General features: G+C 41.7%; 1 protein-coding gene across 3 annotated transcripts in view; it reads right to left on the reverse strand.

The window, feature by feature from the left end:
• The window catches only part of EP400 (E1A binding protein p400), a 3,509,270-nt gene that overhangs the window by 1,895,832 nt on the left and 1,596,665 nt on the right, over window positions 1-16,773 (reverse strand). For all 3 annotated transcript variants that reach the window (XM_044065578.1, XM_044065569.1, XM_044065563.1), the window contains one exon: window positions 12,149-12,313. In XM_044065578.1, coding sequence (XP_043921513.1) covers window positions 12,149-12,313 — 165 coding nt within the window. The remainder of the gene's footprint in view (window positions 1-12,148; window positions 12,314-16,773) is intronic.

Genomic DNA, 16,773 nt, shown 5'->3' on the forward strand with positions numbered 1-16,773 from the left:
AGTTACTGCTGCACAAATGTCACTTTTAGGGACCCATGTAGCAAAGGCTGTAGAGGTTGCCATTGCTCTTATAGAATGCACTTTAGGCTTTGACTGTAGAGGCATACCTAGTGAATGATAAACAAAGGAAATGCAATTAGACAACCATCTCAAAAGGTTAATTTTAGAAACAAACTGGAACAACTTTTTCTCAGAAAATGATATGAACAACTGGTCTGATTTTTCTGAAGGCCTTGCAAGATGGAGTTAAAACCAGAGTTGTCTGTGCATATCTAATGTATATAATGCATGTTCCCCTTTATTGGAGAAGTTGGAGAAGAAAACTGGTAACTCGGTTTGTTGGTTTAAATTTGATTCAGAAGCCACTTTTGGAAGAAAGGAAAGGTTTGTTCACAACGACACTGTCTCTTTATGAAAAAACAGGAAGGCAGTCAAGTGCCTGAAGTTCTGAAATTCATTTGGCAGAGGTGATGGCAAGCAACAATATGGTCTTCCAGGAGAGACAGTTCATATCTGTAGGTTCACAGGTTTTCTGAGTTAAGTATTGCAGTAAAATGGTTATGTCCCACGGAGGGACTGGATCATTAACTGGAGGCCTCAATAAAAAAGGTACATTTTAAGAAGGCCTCAGGAGGTTTTGAGAGAAGTGATAGAAGTGTTGTTGAATCCTATGGAAAAATTTGAGATGGTTGCCATTTGAACTTCAGTGGCTGAATAACTTGACCCGGTCAAGAAAAGTTCATAAAAAAATTCAAGTATTTTTAGAAATGGTGCTGAAGAGAGGTCTAAACCATTATTAGAGAACCATACAAAGAAGTGTTTACATTTGGTCTTGTAAGTCTTCTTTCTAGAAGTTCTTTGAGAAAATAAGATGATCCATACTGCTGGGGAAGAAAGACTGGCATGTGTGTCAACTGTAAGAACTGGAGAAACCATATGGTTAATTTTAGGATCTGTAGGTCTGGTAGAGGCATCCTGGAGGGGTGTGTGAGGAGATCCAGAAATGGATCAAGCACCCATGGTTGGTGAACTAGGTAATGCCAAAGAAAGGGAAACTATACCTGTTGAAGCCAGAAGGGGGCAACCAGAATTACTTTGGTCTTGTATTCCATTGCTTTCTGGATAAACTTGGGGATAAGAGGAATGGGGGAAAGGTAAAAAGGAGATTTGGGGACCAAGGATTGACTAGAGCATCTCACAGTCACTGACCCTGTGGAGGGATGAGGGCAGAGTAACTTTTGTAAAACTTAACTTATGTAAAAGTGCATTTTTTTGTTTAGGTAAGAAGCAGAGAGCTTGCAACAAGGTTGGCCCCAGTGGCTGAAGATCTTCATTTTCTCTGATACATTCAGAAACCACTCTCGAGACAGTGATATCGTTCTGCTCAGCTTGTCCACTAAGACACTAGAAGTCTTAAGTAAATGCGGTGCTACTAGAAAATGGTTTGGACATCACCAATTCCCGTATTATAATAGCTTCTCAGCAAACAGGGTATGATCTGGTTCCACCCTGTTTGCTGATGTTCCAAAATGCTGACATGTTGTCTGAATGTATTGCAATCACATCCTTGGGCAGATGGTAGTAAAAAGCCTGCAACGTAATGAGGACCACTCTTAGCTCAAATACACTAATGTGAAGGTTGGCTGCTGACAGGGACCACATTCCTTGGGCTGTTTTCTCTTCAAAATGCCCTCCACACTCAAGAAGGGTGGCAAAAATGGTCACTGTGGCTTTGGGTATTGGAGAGGAGAAGTGTCTGCTCAGAGTGACAGAATCAGATGTAAGTCAAATTTTGTGGTGAAGGGGATGAAATTTCTGGGACCAGTACACAACTATTGTCCACTACAGAATTCTCAGGTAGTATCTGACTAATAGGACCGTCACTATGGAAGAAGCCACTAGCACTAGAAGTCTTAATATTAGTTGATCCTGGGGATGTGGATGATTTATTACTTGAACCACTGATCAGATTGATTTGATACGCGATGAGGGTAGCTTTGCTACATGATCAACAATGTCTATCTGGCAGCCTATGAATTCATTGATTAAGTAGGCTGCAATTTGCTCTTACTTATATTGCTGGAAATATCCAGAGTAGATGACAGCTCTAGCAGGAACTGGTGTGTTAGAGGTAGATCCCCAGAAGAAACAGTTAAATGCCAGTCCTCCAGATAAGGGGATACTTGGATCCCTTGAAACCTGAGAAAGGCAGTCACCACTGCCATTATCTTGGTAAATACCTGGGAGGGTGTCCAGTAATGAGAACAAAAGGCAGCACTCTGAACTGGAAGTGACTAGCTCCCAACCAGAAAAGGAGAAATTTCCTCAGCTGCCCTTGGATCTTTATGTGACTGTAGGTATCTTTGGAGATCTACAGAGCACATCCAATCATCCCTCCTTCCACATCTTTCGACTCCTCTGACTCCTGGAGAAGGCCTTCTGCATGGCTGAAAAACAGATTCCAACGGCAGACAAGGTCTTGCCATGCTGTTCACTTCTGGTAAGGGTGTCCTTGACTTGAGTCCAAAGTGGAACCATCATACAGGGGTGTTGATGAAGTAAGTTCTGAAGCTTTCCAAAAAATCACACAGCCGCATCCAGGCATGACAACATCATAATGCCAGTACTGGCACCCATCCACTGCATTGGAAAGCAGTTACATGGATACATTCATAGCAGACCGTAGGGTTGACAACTGGGATTCCACAATTTCTTTCTGGACATCCACTGGTACGTTACCTGCCAGAGAATTTGAAAGTTCCTTAATCAAATCCCTCCAGAAACGTGTCAAGACACCCATATAATTCAGTGCATGAATAGAGTTTTCCCCAATCTGTTTAAAGCCCTAGACTTCCTGTTAGGGGGATGAACATGGGAACTCTCTTCAGACAGTTCCTTTTTTGTGGCTGCTGCTACCACCATGGCATCTACATAGGGGCCATTAGCCCAGAACTTCCGATCAGTTGCAGCAACTAAGATTATATCTGTTTTTTTAGGGGTAGGTTCTGACTAGTGGGTTGGGGAAGAGGGACCACCCAGTGTACTGAAGGGATGGAACCAAAGGCTTCAAAAGACATCAACTCACTGGAAGAAGGGGCTATGGTGGACCTTCCCCACACTGTTTCATCAATTGTAGGATGTCTCCAAAGGAGAATTTTCTGGGGGGGGGGGGGGATCTTGGAGAAGTCCGTGTCTTTGGTGACAGACTCTGGAGAGGAGTCAATATGCTTCCTCTCTCGCAAGCCCTTTTCTGAGGAATCTGCCTTGGGACACCTGAAGGAGATGCATCAGAAATTGGTGAGGGACTTGAGGGTTGAGTAATCTCGAAGTCTAATGGGTCCATCTGTGCCTGTCTACTGGAATGAGAGAAGGGCACAGTCTTCAAAAATTGTCTGGATGGATCCTAGCTCTGGGAGTGTACCAGATGTCTTGGTCCAGCCAAGGCCCTATTCACAGCCACAAAAGCTGATCCAGTTATTGGAGCCAAAGAAGAGCCAGCCAAGATGGAAAGGTCAGAAGCCTTCATGAATCCAACATCTGAATGCTTTGAGGAGGATCTCGAAACCAAGCTGTCAAGTGCTGAGGCCCTGAGTAGCAGTGATAGCTCCAAAAGTCTTGGTTTTGACTGCCGGAGTCCTGACACAGACACCCTGGATCTGGAACTCTGCTTGACCTAAAAGCATTGGAGTCAAGTCAGTGAGGAAAGATGCCGAAGCAGAAGTTTCGAGAACTTTCAACTCAGATGCTGGTACTGCGGCAAGACTGGATCCAATATATACTGCCTCCAGGAATGGGGGCTGGGATATGAAGCTGAGAAGACTGAACAGCTGGGAAAAGAGGGACTGATCCAGGATCCTTTCTCAGGGATGGAGCTGGGAGGATTCCCATATGAATCTGAGTCTTCAGAAATCTCATCATTTGGTCGACATCAAACTCTATGAGACATCTAATGGAACAGCCAGATATGGAAGAAGCAGCTACTGAAGTAGGTTTTGAAGATCCTTTTCTGTAAAATCTGAGAATGCAGCATATGACTGATCGGAGCAGAAATAAAGGTTAGAGTCTAAAGACATTACGGACCTGTTGGAGGGAAAGAAGGTGTTTCAGTATAAATTTTCCAGTATATCAAGAAAAGAGGAGTGGGAATCCTGGGGCATGGAAAATATTAGGGTTCAAACAAACACCCTAATATTGGGCGATTTCAACTACCCCACCACCCACCATTAACTGGGAAAACTTCTCATGTACCAACTCCTTCACTCACTGCTTTCTGGAATTCATAAATTCCACTGCCCTGGATCAACTTATCCACACCCCCACCAGGGGCAACAATATCCTAGACCTAGTCATTACCAACATGAATGACCAGTGTTCCACACCTGAAGTCAATGCCTCGTTGGTCAGATCCGATCATAAGCTAATTACCCTAGATATCCACATCCCACCCCCACCTCCCATTAAGGAAATCAAGGTAAAAAAATTATCCAAAGCCAACTTTATGCTTCTTAAGACAGAAGTGGTGAACTTCATGGCACCCATGCAGATGGACAATACAGTTACGACTGCTGAATCCTACACAAATGCACTTTAAAAGCACTTACACGAGTGCATGGATCGTGCTACAGAACCAAGACGCTATCTTCAAAAAAAAAAAAAAAAAAAAGCCAATCTGGTGGTCCCCTGCCATAAACAAACTCTAGAACAGATGGGAGAAATTGTTGCAAAAGAGAGTAAAATCCCATGAGTGGAGGAGCTCCCTGGTTAGCCTCAGCAAGAAGCTGAGATCCCTTATAAGATCCTCCAATGCTAGCTATGAAAACAAGATTGCCACTGATTCTAAGGATAACCACAAAGCATTCTATAGCAATGTCAAGAATCTCAATGGCAACACCAGATCTGCTCTGAGTTACAGCACAATGGCACAAAAATTACAGAACCAACTGATATTGCCAACATCCTGGCAGATAGGTTCAGTGCTAACTTTACCCCCCTCTCACCCCCTAAAGGGCCCATATCTATACAGGAAGAATGCAGAGTCCCTATATTCACAACTTAACAGGTAAAAGCAGCACTCTCTAAAACCAAAAACACAGCACCCATGGGACCGGGCAACATCCCAGGCTGCGTTTTGTACGAACTTCAGAACGAACTGTCTCCCCACCTAAGCACCATGTTCAATCATAGCCTCACGTCAGGCTTTCTGCCCACTGAATGGCACACAGCAACAGTTATCCCACTCCACAAAGAGGGAGCCACCACTGATCCCGGGAACTATCGCCCTATTAGCCTGATGAGCCTCGTCTGCAAGGCCATGGAACGTATCATCATGGAATTCATAAACAAAGACATTGGTAACCTCCATACTCTGGACCCCACCCAGTTCGGGTTTGTGAAAGGCAGATCTTGCCTCCTGAACCTGGTCGACTTCTTTGAGGCAGTCACCAAAGCCATAGATTCGGGTAAGGTGGTTCACACAGCCTATCTTGGCCTCGCCAAGGCTTTCAAACCATACCCCATTCTGGAATTATAGCTAAACTCACTAAACTAGGTATAAATCCTTATGTCACAAGATGGGTTGCTAACTGGCTCACTGACAGAACCCACACTGTAAAAGTTGCAGACTCCAAATCTGACTTCAAACCAGTGACAAGTGGAGTACCATAGGGTTCAGTCCTGGGACCTCTCCTGTTTGGTATCTACTTCTCTGAAGTACAGGCTAACACAGAAGGCCTCTGGCTAACGAAGTTCGCAGTTGACTGCAAACTAGGAGCTAATGATGTGGACATCCTACAGAAGGGCCTCACCGACACAGATGCCTGGTGCCAGAGCCATGGCCTCAAGTTCAATGCCAAAAAGTGCAGTGTCATCCCCTATGGTAAAAACTCTGTACCCATGAACTACCACATATGCGGCAGTATTCTTAACACCGAATGTGTGATAAGAGACCTTGGGACCCAGGTGGACAGTAGTCTCTCCTGTGATAATCACATTGCCACAGTAGTCAGGAAATCCTATTACATAGCACACCTCATCACAAAAAGGTTCTCATCCAGGAAAAAAGAGGTCATTGTTCCCCTCTACTCTTCACTCATTAGACCCATTATTAAGTACAATGCCCCTTTTGGAATGTACCTCACAGGACATCTGCAGCAGCTGGAAAGGCCACAGAAGTACCTCAAAAAGAGGATTACTGGCCTCAAACAGATGCCCTACACTGATCGCCTCAAAAAACTCCAGCTTTACTCTGTAGCATATCGCCTACTCCGAGGTGATCTCTGCCTAACATATAAATCTATGTCAAACCCAGAGCTGTTGGACATGCTACACCTAAAGAAATCCCCATCCCTCCGAGCTACATGCTCTAGGGACCTAAACCTTGTCACCACAACAAACAAGACTTTCTGGAGGGATATATTCCTGTCCCAGAGACTTCCCATACTCTGGAACAAGCTACCCATCTATGTCAAGCAAAGTTCCTCATTTCATTAACACTCTTCAAGAAAAATCTTGATGAGTGGATGGGAAATAGGAAATACACCCCGGGGATCACTTCTGTGGCTCTGCTCGACAGGGGCACAGGAAATTAACTTTCTTGGGTTGGTATAAGCCAGGGAACTTTGTTGGCTAGGCTTACTAAGGCCCTTGGGCCGATAGCCTAGTACCTACATATGATCCTATAAACTATTTTTAACCAGGGAGGAGGAAAAAACAATCACTTACTGTGAATTAACGGCAAGCTCTCAGCCTACATGTCTGGCTTTTACAGGCAACAAATGAGATCAGAGGTTGATCAGGCGGGATGGGGAATTGTGGGTAGTGGAGGAGTCAGAGCTCTCATATCCAAAGCTTTGGCACGAGGAGAAGAAGTTGGATCCAACTGGAACTGATTATCTACATGATGAATCAGATGAAAAAAGACATCAACAGACCAATCATTTTACTAATCTTTCCCAAATAAATTATAATTTCCCTCTAGCTGTACCACCTTCTCCATATACAGGTCCCAGTTTGGATGAAGAAAAATGGGTGCCAAGTACGTTCTGCAAAAATCAGCTTTAGTCATTTTAATACCCCTCGCACCCCCCCTGCAGCAACTTTGTGACAAAGCTACAGCTTTCGCCTATATCCTATTTATCAGCCCTTTTAAGACTTTCCTCCAAAGCCCTACCAGTTCCCTAAATAAAGAAGCTACCTGTCCTTACAACTAGCCCTGTAATCTTCATTCTATACTTTGCACAGTAAAGCCATGAAAACATTAACATACATGTTCAACTTTGGAGCAGCCAATCCTCTTTCCCCAAGGGGAGAGACAATAGCTCCCAACATATTCTGGGTTAACTTTCATCCTAGACCAATGCTGAGATCTGTCTTTCAGTATTTTTGAATTTATGGTAGGGGGTTCTCATGGGTATGCTTGACAATACATAATTTAGCAATGTTATTACAAACCACTTTAGTTCTTGGATCATTTGACCCACATCCAATATCACTTTTTCCAAAACTTACAATATTCTGTTTTCTCTATTACACTGTCATTATTCAGCTCCAGTGTCTTACTAACTGACTTTCCCCACAAGTTTCTAGATATTTAAACTACATTCGAAGCATAAGAGGATAACCCCACCATTACTCTCTCTGAGGGTAGATAATTTAAAGTCAATGTGCACACTTTGCGCATACATACTTTATAACCACAGACCACCCAAAATTTCAATAACCTAGAAGATATTACCACCAAATCTCAGTCCAAAAGCGTCATGTAGATTAACAGATCATCAGCATAAAAAACTGGCTTGTAGTTTATGACCCCAAACTTCATCCCACAAAAGATGCTCGACTAAAAATAACGGCAAAGGCTTCAAAATATATTGCAAATAGCAGGGGTGATAGGAGGGATCCCTTTTTTATCAGAGAAGCAGAGGAAAGCCCACCAGCCACTGTAGCCTTCATTATAGCTCCCTCATATAGTGATGACATTATCTATATAAAAACACCTACAAATCTTATTTTTCTTTAATAAAAGAAACAAAAATTTAAATTTCCCCTGGCATCAAAACACATTAGTACTAATGGGATGTCAGATCTCTCATCTTTATCAGTAAATCATCACGATTTTTAGAATACTGTTCACAGTCCTTCCCTTAACAAAACATGTTTGGTCCATATGCACCACTTCCAACAGAAACCTGCTTAACCTTCTAGCCAGTATAGTAGCAAAAACGTTATAATCATGGTTAAGTACAGAGAGATAGGGTGATGAGACTTCATGGTGGATACATTTTTAACAAGCTTTTTAACCACCAGTACTATCGCACCTCGTTATGAATTAGGGAGGTGTGCTGATTTTAGAGTAAGATTAAATACTTGAACCATATAACCTACTAAATGGTCCTTAAATATAACAGATTTCTACAATGATTACATCGAATCCTGTTTTCCCTCCTCATCTACCGGAGAACTACCTCAAACTCTTCCTTTTTAATTTCTGTTTTTAATGCATTCCTCCACTTTTGACGCATGCTGCATAGGTTCGCCTCATTCATCTACTCATCCTTGTTCTTTGCCATATGCTGCTTTCTATTTCAATGTACAACTTCCACATTACCATTTAAAAGCCTTTAAAATTCCCTCTGCCTTTACATTTACCTGGTATCTTGTTTCCTCCCTACTGCTACACTCCATCCACATGCTGCTCCCTTAGCTTTAGTGCCATGACATTCTTGCCTCATGGAGAACTGTCCAAAAGTCCAGTATGTTCTTCACAGTTTCTGCTTGCTGAACCCTATAATCCAGATAGCCTATCATCTATCCTCCACACCTCTAGCAAGACTCTTCCCCCATGCCCCCTACCATTCTTCTCACCAAAACTCCCAGTTTCTTGCAACTTTCAACTTCCCTCTACTTTGCTCCACACAATTCTACAATAAATTTTTGAAATACTTCCCAAGGAGTTCCTTCACTTTTTCCCACTTCACACACAATGATACATCCAACTGTTAACACTTGCTAAGATATTACTTCTCTAACTCTTAGCATTGTTTCAAATTCTTTTTCTGTTATAACGTAAAAATTAGATTTCCACTGCTGACAAGTGCCTTATTTCTAAAACTACATCAACAGAGAATGATTCAAGAGAAGCTCTGGTTAAACAGTCAAGTGAGTTTTCTACGTATGTATGTTCTTTCAAACAGAAGAGTTTACTCAGTCTTGCCACTGCAACATAAACATGTGAATCCCCTATCTCACCTCTTACTATCCTGAACATGTTGACACACAGCATTTTTTTATCTAACAAGATTTGTGTCAGTTTTAGGCAAAACAATGATGCTTGTGGACCATTTCTTACTTCATCTTGGGATGTAACCAAATTTCAGTGTCTGGCTCATTTATTAATCCACTCATGAATAGCTATCTTTCTAACCAGAAATTCTGTTTTAGTTCCTTTGGGGACAAATACTTATTAGTGAAACCACCCTTCCAAATAACATTATTTTCTCTGCACATATCTACCTTCAGTGTCCACTTCCAAAGCCAATATATCAAATGTTCAATTTATTATCCAATGTACCTACTTCTCTACAACTCCCCCCGGTAATGTGACCCACTTAGGACTCTAAAACCTACAAAAGCATACCCTCCAAATGTCTTCCAGTGCATGTACTACTGCATACATTGTTGAAAAACTGAATAACGTCTAACCCTGAGCAATCGTGCACACATACTCTAACCACACAGGAAACTGTTCTACCATAGAGAACAAGCTTCTTTCCAGAGGAGAGCAAAATAAAAAAGAATGGCTGGTATAACATACTGCTGGCCATGAAAATCCAATTACCTTCAAATTCCTTATGTACCTACCATTAACAAAGTATACACCCCTCTGGATTACACTCCCAGATTCACTTTATTAACTGCACCATCAGTGTAAAACAAAGTCAGTGATTGCAATTACTACTGTTACTCTGCTGTTTAGAGGGAGCTCCGCCTCCGGCCATGTCTCATCCTCAACAACTGGACTAACACATGCTGAATACACTTTGTAAGATATGAAATTCTCACTCTCAACCATAAACACTTACACTTTTTTTTCCGAAATGAAAGCAAACGTACTTAAAAATTGCATTCTTTAACTGTTTGTGTTCATCCATTTCATATTTTTCCTTTTTCGTCCTGTTCTTCCCATAACCCTACATTCCTTGAAAAGACTGGGTAAGTCAATCCATTAGAAGCAGAGGCTGAAAACTTTTGCAAAGCATCTGAGCTTTTCTGCTGCTGCTATTCCATCAACCACAACTCTCTCTTCCACCAACATCGCAGCACGTGTAGTTTCCTCTCTGCCCTTATGTCAGCAAATATCAATGGACATGTTCTAAAAAATTCAGAGTTGTACTGGACGGATCCACCTTATCCTCATATTCTGCTGCCTGCATACCCTAATCACTTGCTAAAAGGCGGCTTTGCTTTCTTCAGATTTCTGCTGAAACTTCATCACCATAGAGAATTCTACTCTTTAATTTTTACTATTTTACTAGGCCACCAAAATGCTGACACAGTCTTTCTTTTGTAACACATTATTCAAATTGGCCCAGTATAGACCTTGGATGCATCCTTCTTAAGGAACTGTTGCAGAAATACCCTGTGTGCCGTTCTATTTTTAAGCCATCCTCAGGAACTTCTGTCAACTGTACCAGCTTCTTTGTCAAGAAATCCCTGCAGTCTGCTCTCTCCAGATTTTCAAGAATTCCTAATTAGTGTAGATTTTCTACCTGGCTCTGTCTTCAGCATCCAATTATCTATTCACCACCATCAACAACCTTGTTTCAATAACCACTACCAATTTCAACAGGCCTACCACTGTGACAAACATTGGTTGGAGTGCTCCGTTAGCTCCTGCTCCATATTAGACATCTTTAAAGACATATTATCCATAGTCTCTGTATTCATTTTTGCCAGTTCCATCATTATCTGTTGGAAGTGCGTGTCATGCACTTCAGAACTCTCTTGCTGTGAGGACATAACCTTGTCAGCAACAGCCACTATTCGCTCTTTTAACTGACTTTCAGTCATCTGTCCTAATGACTGATCTTTCACTTTTCTTCTGTAAGACGTATACCTCATTTTCAGAGTATCTTTTGTTAAATATGGATTTATCGTGGTCTTTCCTAACATTAAAGTCCTACAACAACAACCACCAAAACGGTAAATGTATAACACAATTATAAAAGGAAAGGAGCCTGCATCTTCAGCTGTCAGACACAGCCCGTACCAAAAGTCCTCAGCTTTTCCTATTTTATAGGTTTATAGATAAGTTTATAGATTAGTACAAGGTTAACTACCCTTGTGGGCCATTTTAAGCCTAGCCAATCACCCCATGTGAGAATCAAACCCTGCACCTTATGTTTATAAAGTAAACACCTTAACCATTATGTCAACCTTACTTACTTGTTGACTAGACAAATCTAATGGACACAACTCAGGAGCACTGTCTAGTTAACTGATTTGTTCAGTCTCACAACAGGCAAAAAAAGATGGAAGGAATCAAACCATCGACCCTGAGCACAGGAAGCAGCTCATATACAGCTCAGTGCTTCAGTTACATGAATGCGTTTTTACATCTACAAAGGCAGACAAAAAATGTTGCTGAATATCAAGTATCAAACTTTTAAAAATACATTGAACAATTAATTTTTTATCAAAGAATTAGCTATTTATAGTCTGTTTAAGTTGCATGACACTGCTAAAAGTTTTACATTCAAGTGTAAGAAACACTAGCCTGTCACAATGTACCCCAGAGTTTCACACTTTTTGGATTACACCAGAACATCACAAGATGTGTCCACTAATCATTATGCGTCAAACATTCAAGTGCTAATCAGTCACATCATCTTGTGACCACCATGTGCGATAAGACCTGCATCATTTAGGCAAGTGGAAAGCTTTCGCCACAGGCAAGAACTCTGATGCCACTCCTAAAACGAACACCATCAAGCCACTTGGTACATCACCACCAGCTTGACACACAATGAAAGAAAAAACATAACAAAAGCTACATCGGGTTTTAACAATGATCTATTCCATAATGTACTTTTCAGTTGCAGCTCTGAAAACATTACCCTCATTCCAGCCCCCTCCACACCATGTACAGTACCTTGTAACTGTAAGGGCTGGCCTGCTGTAAGCTGCCTCAGCTGACTTTTAGATAATGTGAATCTGTTGCCTTGAAACTGCAACGTTACAGGGCCTTCAGGTTGTGCGATTCTGCCCTGGGATCCAGCTATTGTTGCAAGCTGAGCAATTTTCACTACCTCACCTCCTGTTAAGGTTAAACAAAAATATACATGTAAGCAAACAAAAAGGTACAAGTAAATGTGCAAAACTTCAAAATTCCTCAGTGTGTATCAACGCCTCAGCAATGCAAAATCACATACAGTGTATTAACAGTACATCAAACTTTATGCAGGTAAACATCCTAAATGCATTCCTTTTGGCAAGGTTCTTCAACCCAGGTATAAAATCTTAAGGGGTACTTAAAAAACTTGGCAATCTTTTAATGGCTAATATGCACATTTTCTGCATGCCTGTAGTGGATATGTTTCTAAGCATACTGTACAATTCTGAACCCCCCCCCCCCAATGCCTGGTGAGGGTGGAAGGGTTCCGCAACTGGAAGCAAGACACATTTCACTCAGTAGACACAACTAAAGCCTCAGCAAAAAGACACATGTACAACACAAAGGCGCCCAGACATTTTGCAAACTTCCCCTTTAAACTTAACCTGAAAATATATATTTATTTTTTACAGTATTCAAAATGCCATACAGGCCTTTAATAATGCATTCTAGTCAACAAACAAAACTCCACCTGTACAGTAAACATATTAGTCTCCCAGGCTGCAAGATGATGTACAATCAGCTGTAAAAAGTAAATTCACAGAGACTTACCCAAAAACGAACAGGAACAAAAAAGGCAAAAACAAACAAAAAATAAAACAGTTTTTGAGGATGGCAAATATTTTACCTATAACTTCACAGCCACACCCAGGACAGAGAGAGAAAAAACACCTTTAAAATTCTACAGAAAACATATATTTTTAAATATGTGATGCACCACTATCACAAAATCAAGTACCAGTTACATGTAAACACTACAGTACAAAGTTCTGTAAAAAAAAAAAAACACACACACACACACACACTTGACAAATTACTAAAAATGCAAATTACACTGTAAAACTAATCAACAAGTTGTTTTGCAAGCACTACTGCATTCCTTCAGCATGTAGGTGATTCCTGCCAGTTATGTACATTACCTCCTACATGCAATTCAAGAAGACCATAAAAAAACAAACAAACAAAAAAAAAAAACATTAAGGCTAAAAGACTAAAACATGCACTATAAGCTACCACAAGAAACTAAAGCAAAAACAATTATATTAGATGTGGAGTATTTCAGAACTTACAGGCATAACAAGCATGAGTATGGGAGTCAGCAGGATGAAAGCAAACAAACTGAAACGAAAAGCTGGCAACCTACAGCAATTATCACGTTTTTGCATAATTCATTCAAACTGTAACTTTCCAGGTGGAGCATTATGAAATCATAAATGGAAATCAGGAAAATAACATTCTGAGACAAAAATGTCAGCGCTGTTAAAGTTAGAGCCTAACTCGAATAGGTCACGGACTTCCAGACAAAGTTGTATTTCAACACAAAACTGTTTCTGATGTCCCAACTTCAAACAGAAAACTCCCCTTGCATGCATATTAAACAACTTTCTTAATGACACACGTTCAATTGGTTCATGGGAGGCTTTAAACAGCAGACTATCTAAGTCCTACAAAAAGTCTGACCAGCCGACCAGTGTTTCCACAAAAACAGGACCACATGAAAAATTAAAACCCTCTGATGGCCAAACAGCAAATGGCTTCAACTAAAAGGACCACACTATCTTAATGACATGCTTGCCTGCACCAACAAACAATCTGACATAACATACTTCACTCTATTTATGAAAGTTCTGTTAACCAGGTAAATGAACTGCAATCCTTTCCAGCCGTGACCCAGGACACGAGGGGCAAGAGCAATTACAAAGAGATGATATACAAAGAATATTACACAAAGGGCAGTAAAACAACAGACAGTAACACCAGTACTACTTTATTGCAGTGAAATACAAGATGCAAAAGAAAATTTACAAAACTTACCAATACACCTATGCTCCAGCAAAGAATAGCAGAAGAAAATTTACAACAACAGATATATGTACAACTTAGTTGCTAATGTACAGGTAGGCAATATGTCCAGGCATTTGGTAACTCACTAAACAAATGCCTGAATTAGCCTGAAACAGCAAAAGCAACATTAAAAAGATGAAAAGTATTCTAAAATAACTCAACAAAAGACACCCCCTTGCATTTTGGTACAAAATCATCAGCAAAATATTTTGATAAAATACATGGATAAAACATAATGGCATTAGCCAGTGTCTCTAAAATATGTACAGGTGTGTATTTTTTTTTTTTGAAAGAGTAAATTCTCAAGGTTCCCAATATTCTCTGGAATACTATGCCAAACAGCAGGTACTATTTAGTAAAAGCCCTTCTGCAAGTGCTTAGGGTAAATTGTGCTGCATGCTACTGTTACTTCTGAAAGTGTAAGTCTGGTTTCTGTACTGAAGTACTAGGCGATATCTGTTACGTAAGACTTTAAAGGTGAATGTGTTCAGCAGAATCTCAAGTCTTGCTGTTACATGAAGCTGGATGCATTCTTCTAAAGTAGAATAATAAGTTATGCACTCACCATAACGTTCCATCTGAGTAGGTAGCTTCATTTGTCCGCAACCTGTGGGGTCTTGGATCCGATATCGGATCCGAGCCGGCAACTTGTTTCATAGCTAATGGATCCGAGCTCCTAGCTCCTCCCCTCACCCATAATCCCCTGCCAACCCTCCATGACCTCAGATCAAGTTTGCCCCTCAATATGTACCCAAAAAGGGTACTCCAACTTACATAGATCCACTGAAGGCCAGGGGGAAGGAGGGAGGGATGGTTGCAGACAAATGAAGCCACCTACTCAGATGGAACTTTATGGTGAGTACATAACTTCTTAATCTGAAGTAGGGACTTTATTTGTCAGCAACCTGTGGGACAGAGTCCCCAGCTACCTGAATCTTGGGTGGCCATCATGGAAGGATATTGCGGAGCACCGCAGAGCCAAAGGATGCTCTCCCTCTAGAAATCACGTCCAGTTTGTAGTGGCTAATAAAGGTATGAGATGAGGCCCAAGTGGCTGCTGAACAAATATCATCAAATGGAACTCTAGATTTGAAGGCTGCAGACGTAGAGATGGAACAAGTGGAATGTGCGCGAACTCCTTCAGGTGCGGGTCTCCCAGAAGCTTGGTACGCTAGCAGGATACATTGTGAAATCCAGCGTGATAGAGAGATTTTTGATATTGCTTTCCCCAAATTAAATTTGGCAAAGGAAATTAACAGCTGGTCGGATTGTCTGTGACCAGCTGTTCTATGAGTATAAAAACGTAGCTGCCTATGAACATCTAATGAGTGCAGCTTGTACTCTCCTTTATTCTGATATTTAGGAAAGAAAACAGGTAAATTTATGGATTGATTTATATTGGTTTCTGATGCTATTTTGGGAAGGAAGGAGGGATTGATCCTGAGGTACACTCTGTCCGGATGAAAGATCAAATAAGGAGGCTTCACAGAAAGAGCTTGAAGCTCCGAAACTCTTTTCGCAGAAGTAATGGCTACAAGGAATGCTGTTTTCCAGGACAAGTATTTGAGATCTACTGAAGCAGCAGGTTCAAAAGGTGGAGCAGTCAGGGCTTGAAGAACTAGTGAAAGATCCCAAGGTGGTACGGCTTCTTTTATAGGGGGTCTAAGCAAAAAAGTACCCTTGAGAAAGGTTTTACACAATTTGGCCGACATCAAGGGCCCTGTGTCATGTCCCACATGGTAATGGGAGATGTCAGCCAATTGCATTTTGACAGTAGAGCAACTAGCGCATTCCTGAAAAAGTTCGGTTAGGAAGTCTAATATGGATGGAAGAGGAGCCGTAAAGGGATCTAGGTTATGATGCTCCGCCCAGACGGAGAAACGTTTCCATTTACTGCGGTACACTTTCCTGGTGGAGGGCTTATGCGCTGCCACAAGGATGGCTTTGACTGGTGAAGAGATACCGGGAGTCCTAGCTAGGAGTGGAACTGGAGCAACCAAGCCGTCAGCTTCAGATTGTCCAGATTTGGGGTCGGTAAGTCCGACGGATGGGAGATTAGATCCGGACTGGGATCCAGAATCCAAGGGGGATTCACTAAGTGAGACCACAGGTAAGGGAACCAAATTTGCCGAGGCCAGAATGGGGCAATGAGGATCATCCTGCTCCCCAACTGCGGGGCTTTCTGTAAGAGTTGCAGCATCAGGGGTAGAGGAGGATAGGCATAAAGTAGACCGGGTGGCCAAGCATGCACCAGAGCGTCTCTTGGGGTTTCCCCTGGAGGGGGAATCAGAGCGAAGAAATTGCCGCATTTAGTGTTTGAGGGAGAGGCAAAAAGATCGCAGCAGGGTTGCCCCCATATTGCAAATATCTGCTTTGCTACTAGAGGATTGAGAGACCACTCGTATGGGGTAAGAAGGGTGCGGCTGAGTTTGTCCACTAGGATGTTGGTCCGTCCCGGAATGTGCGTTGCAATCAGAAAGCGGTTGGTGGAAATCGCCCATTCCCACACTCTCATGGCTTCACGGCATAGAGGGTAAGAC

The sequence above is a fragment of the Protopterus annectens genome, chromosome 1.part0 (genome assembly GCF_019279795.1).
Source record: "Protopterus annectens isolate FY-2018-M chromosome 1.part0, PAN1.0, whole genome shotgun sequence".
In the NCBI taxonomy this organism is placed as follows: domain Eukaryota; kingdom Metazoa; phylum Chordata; order Ceratodontiformes; family Protopteridae; genus Protopterus; species Protopterus annectens.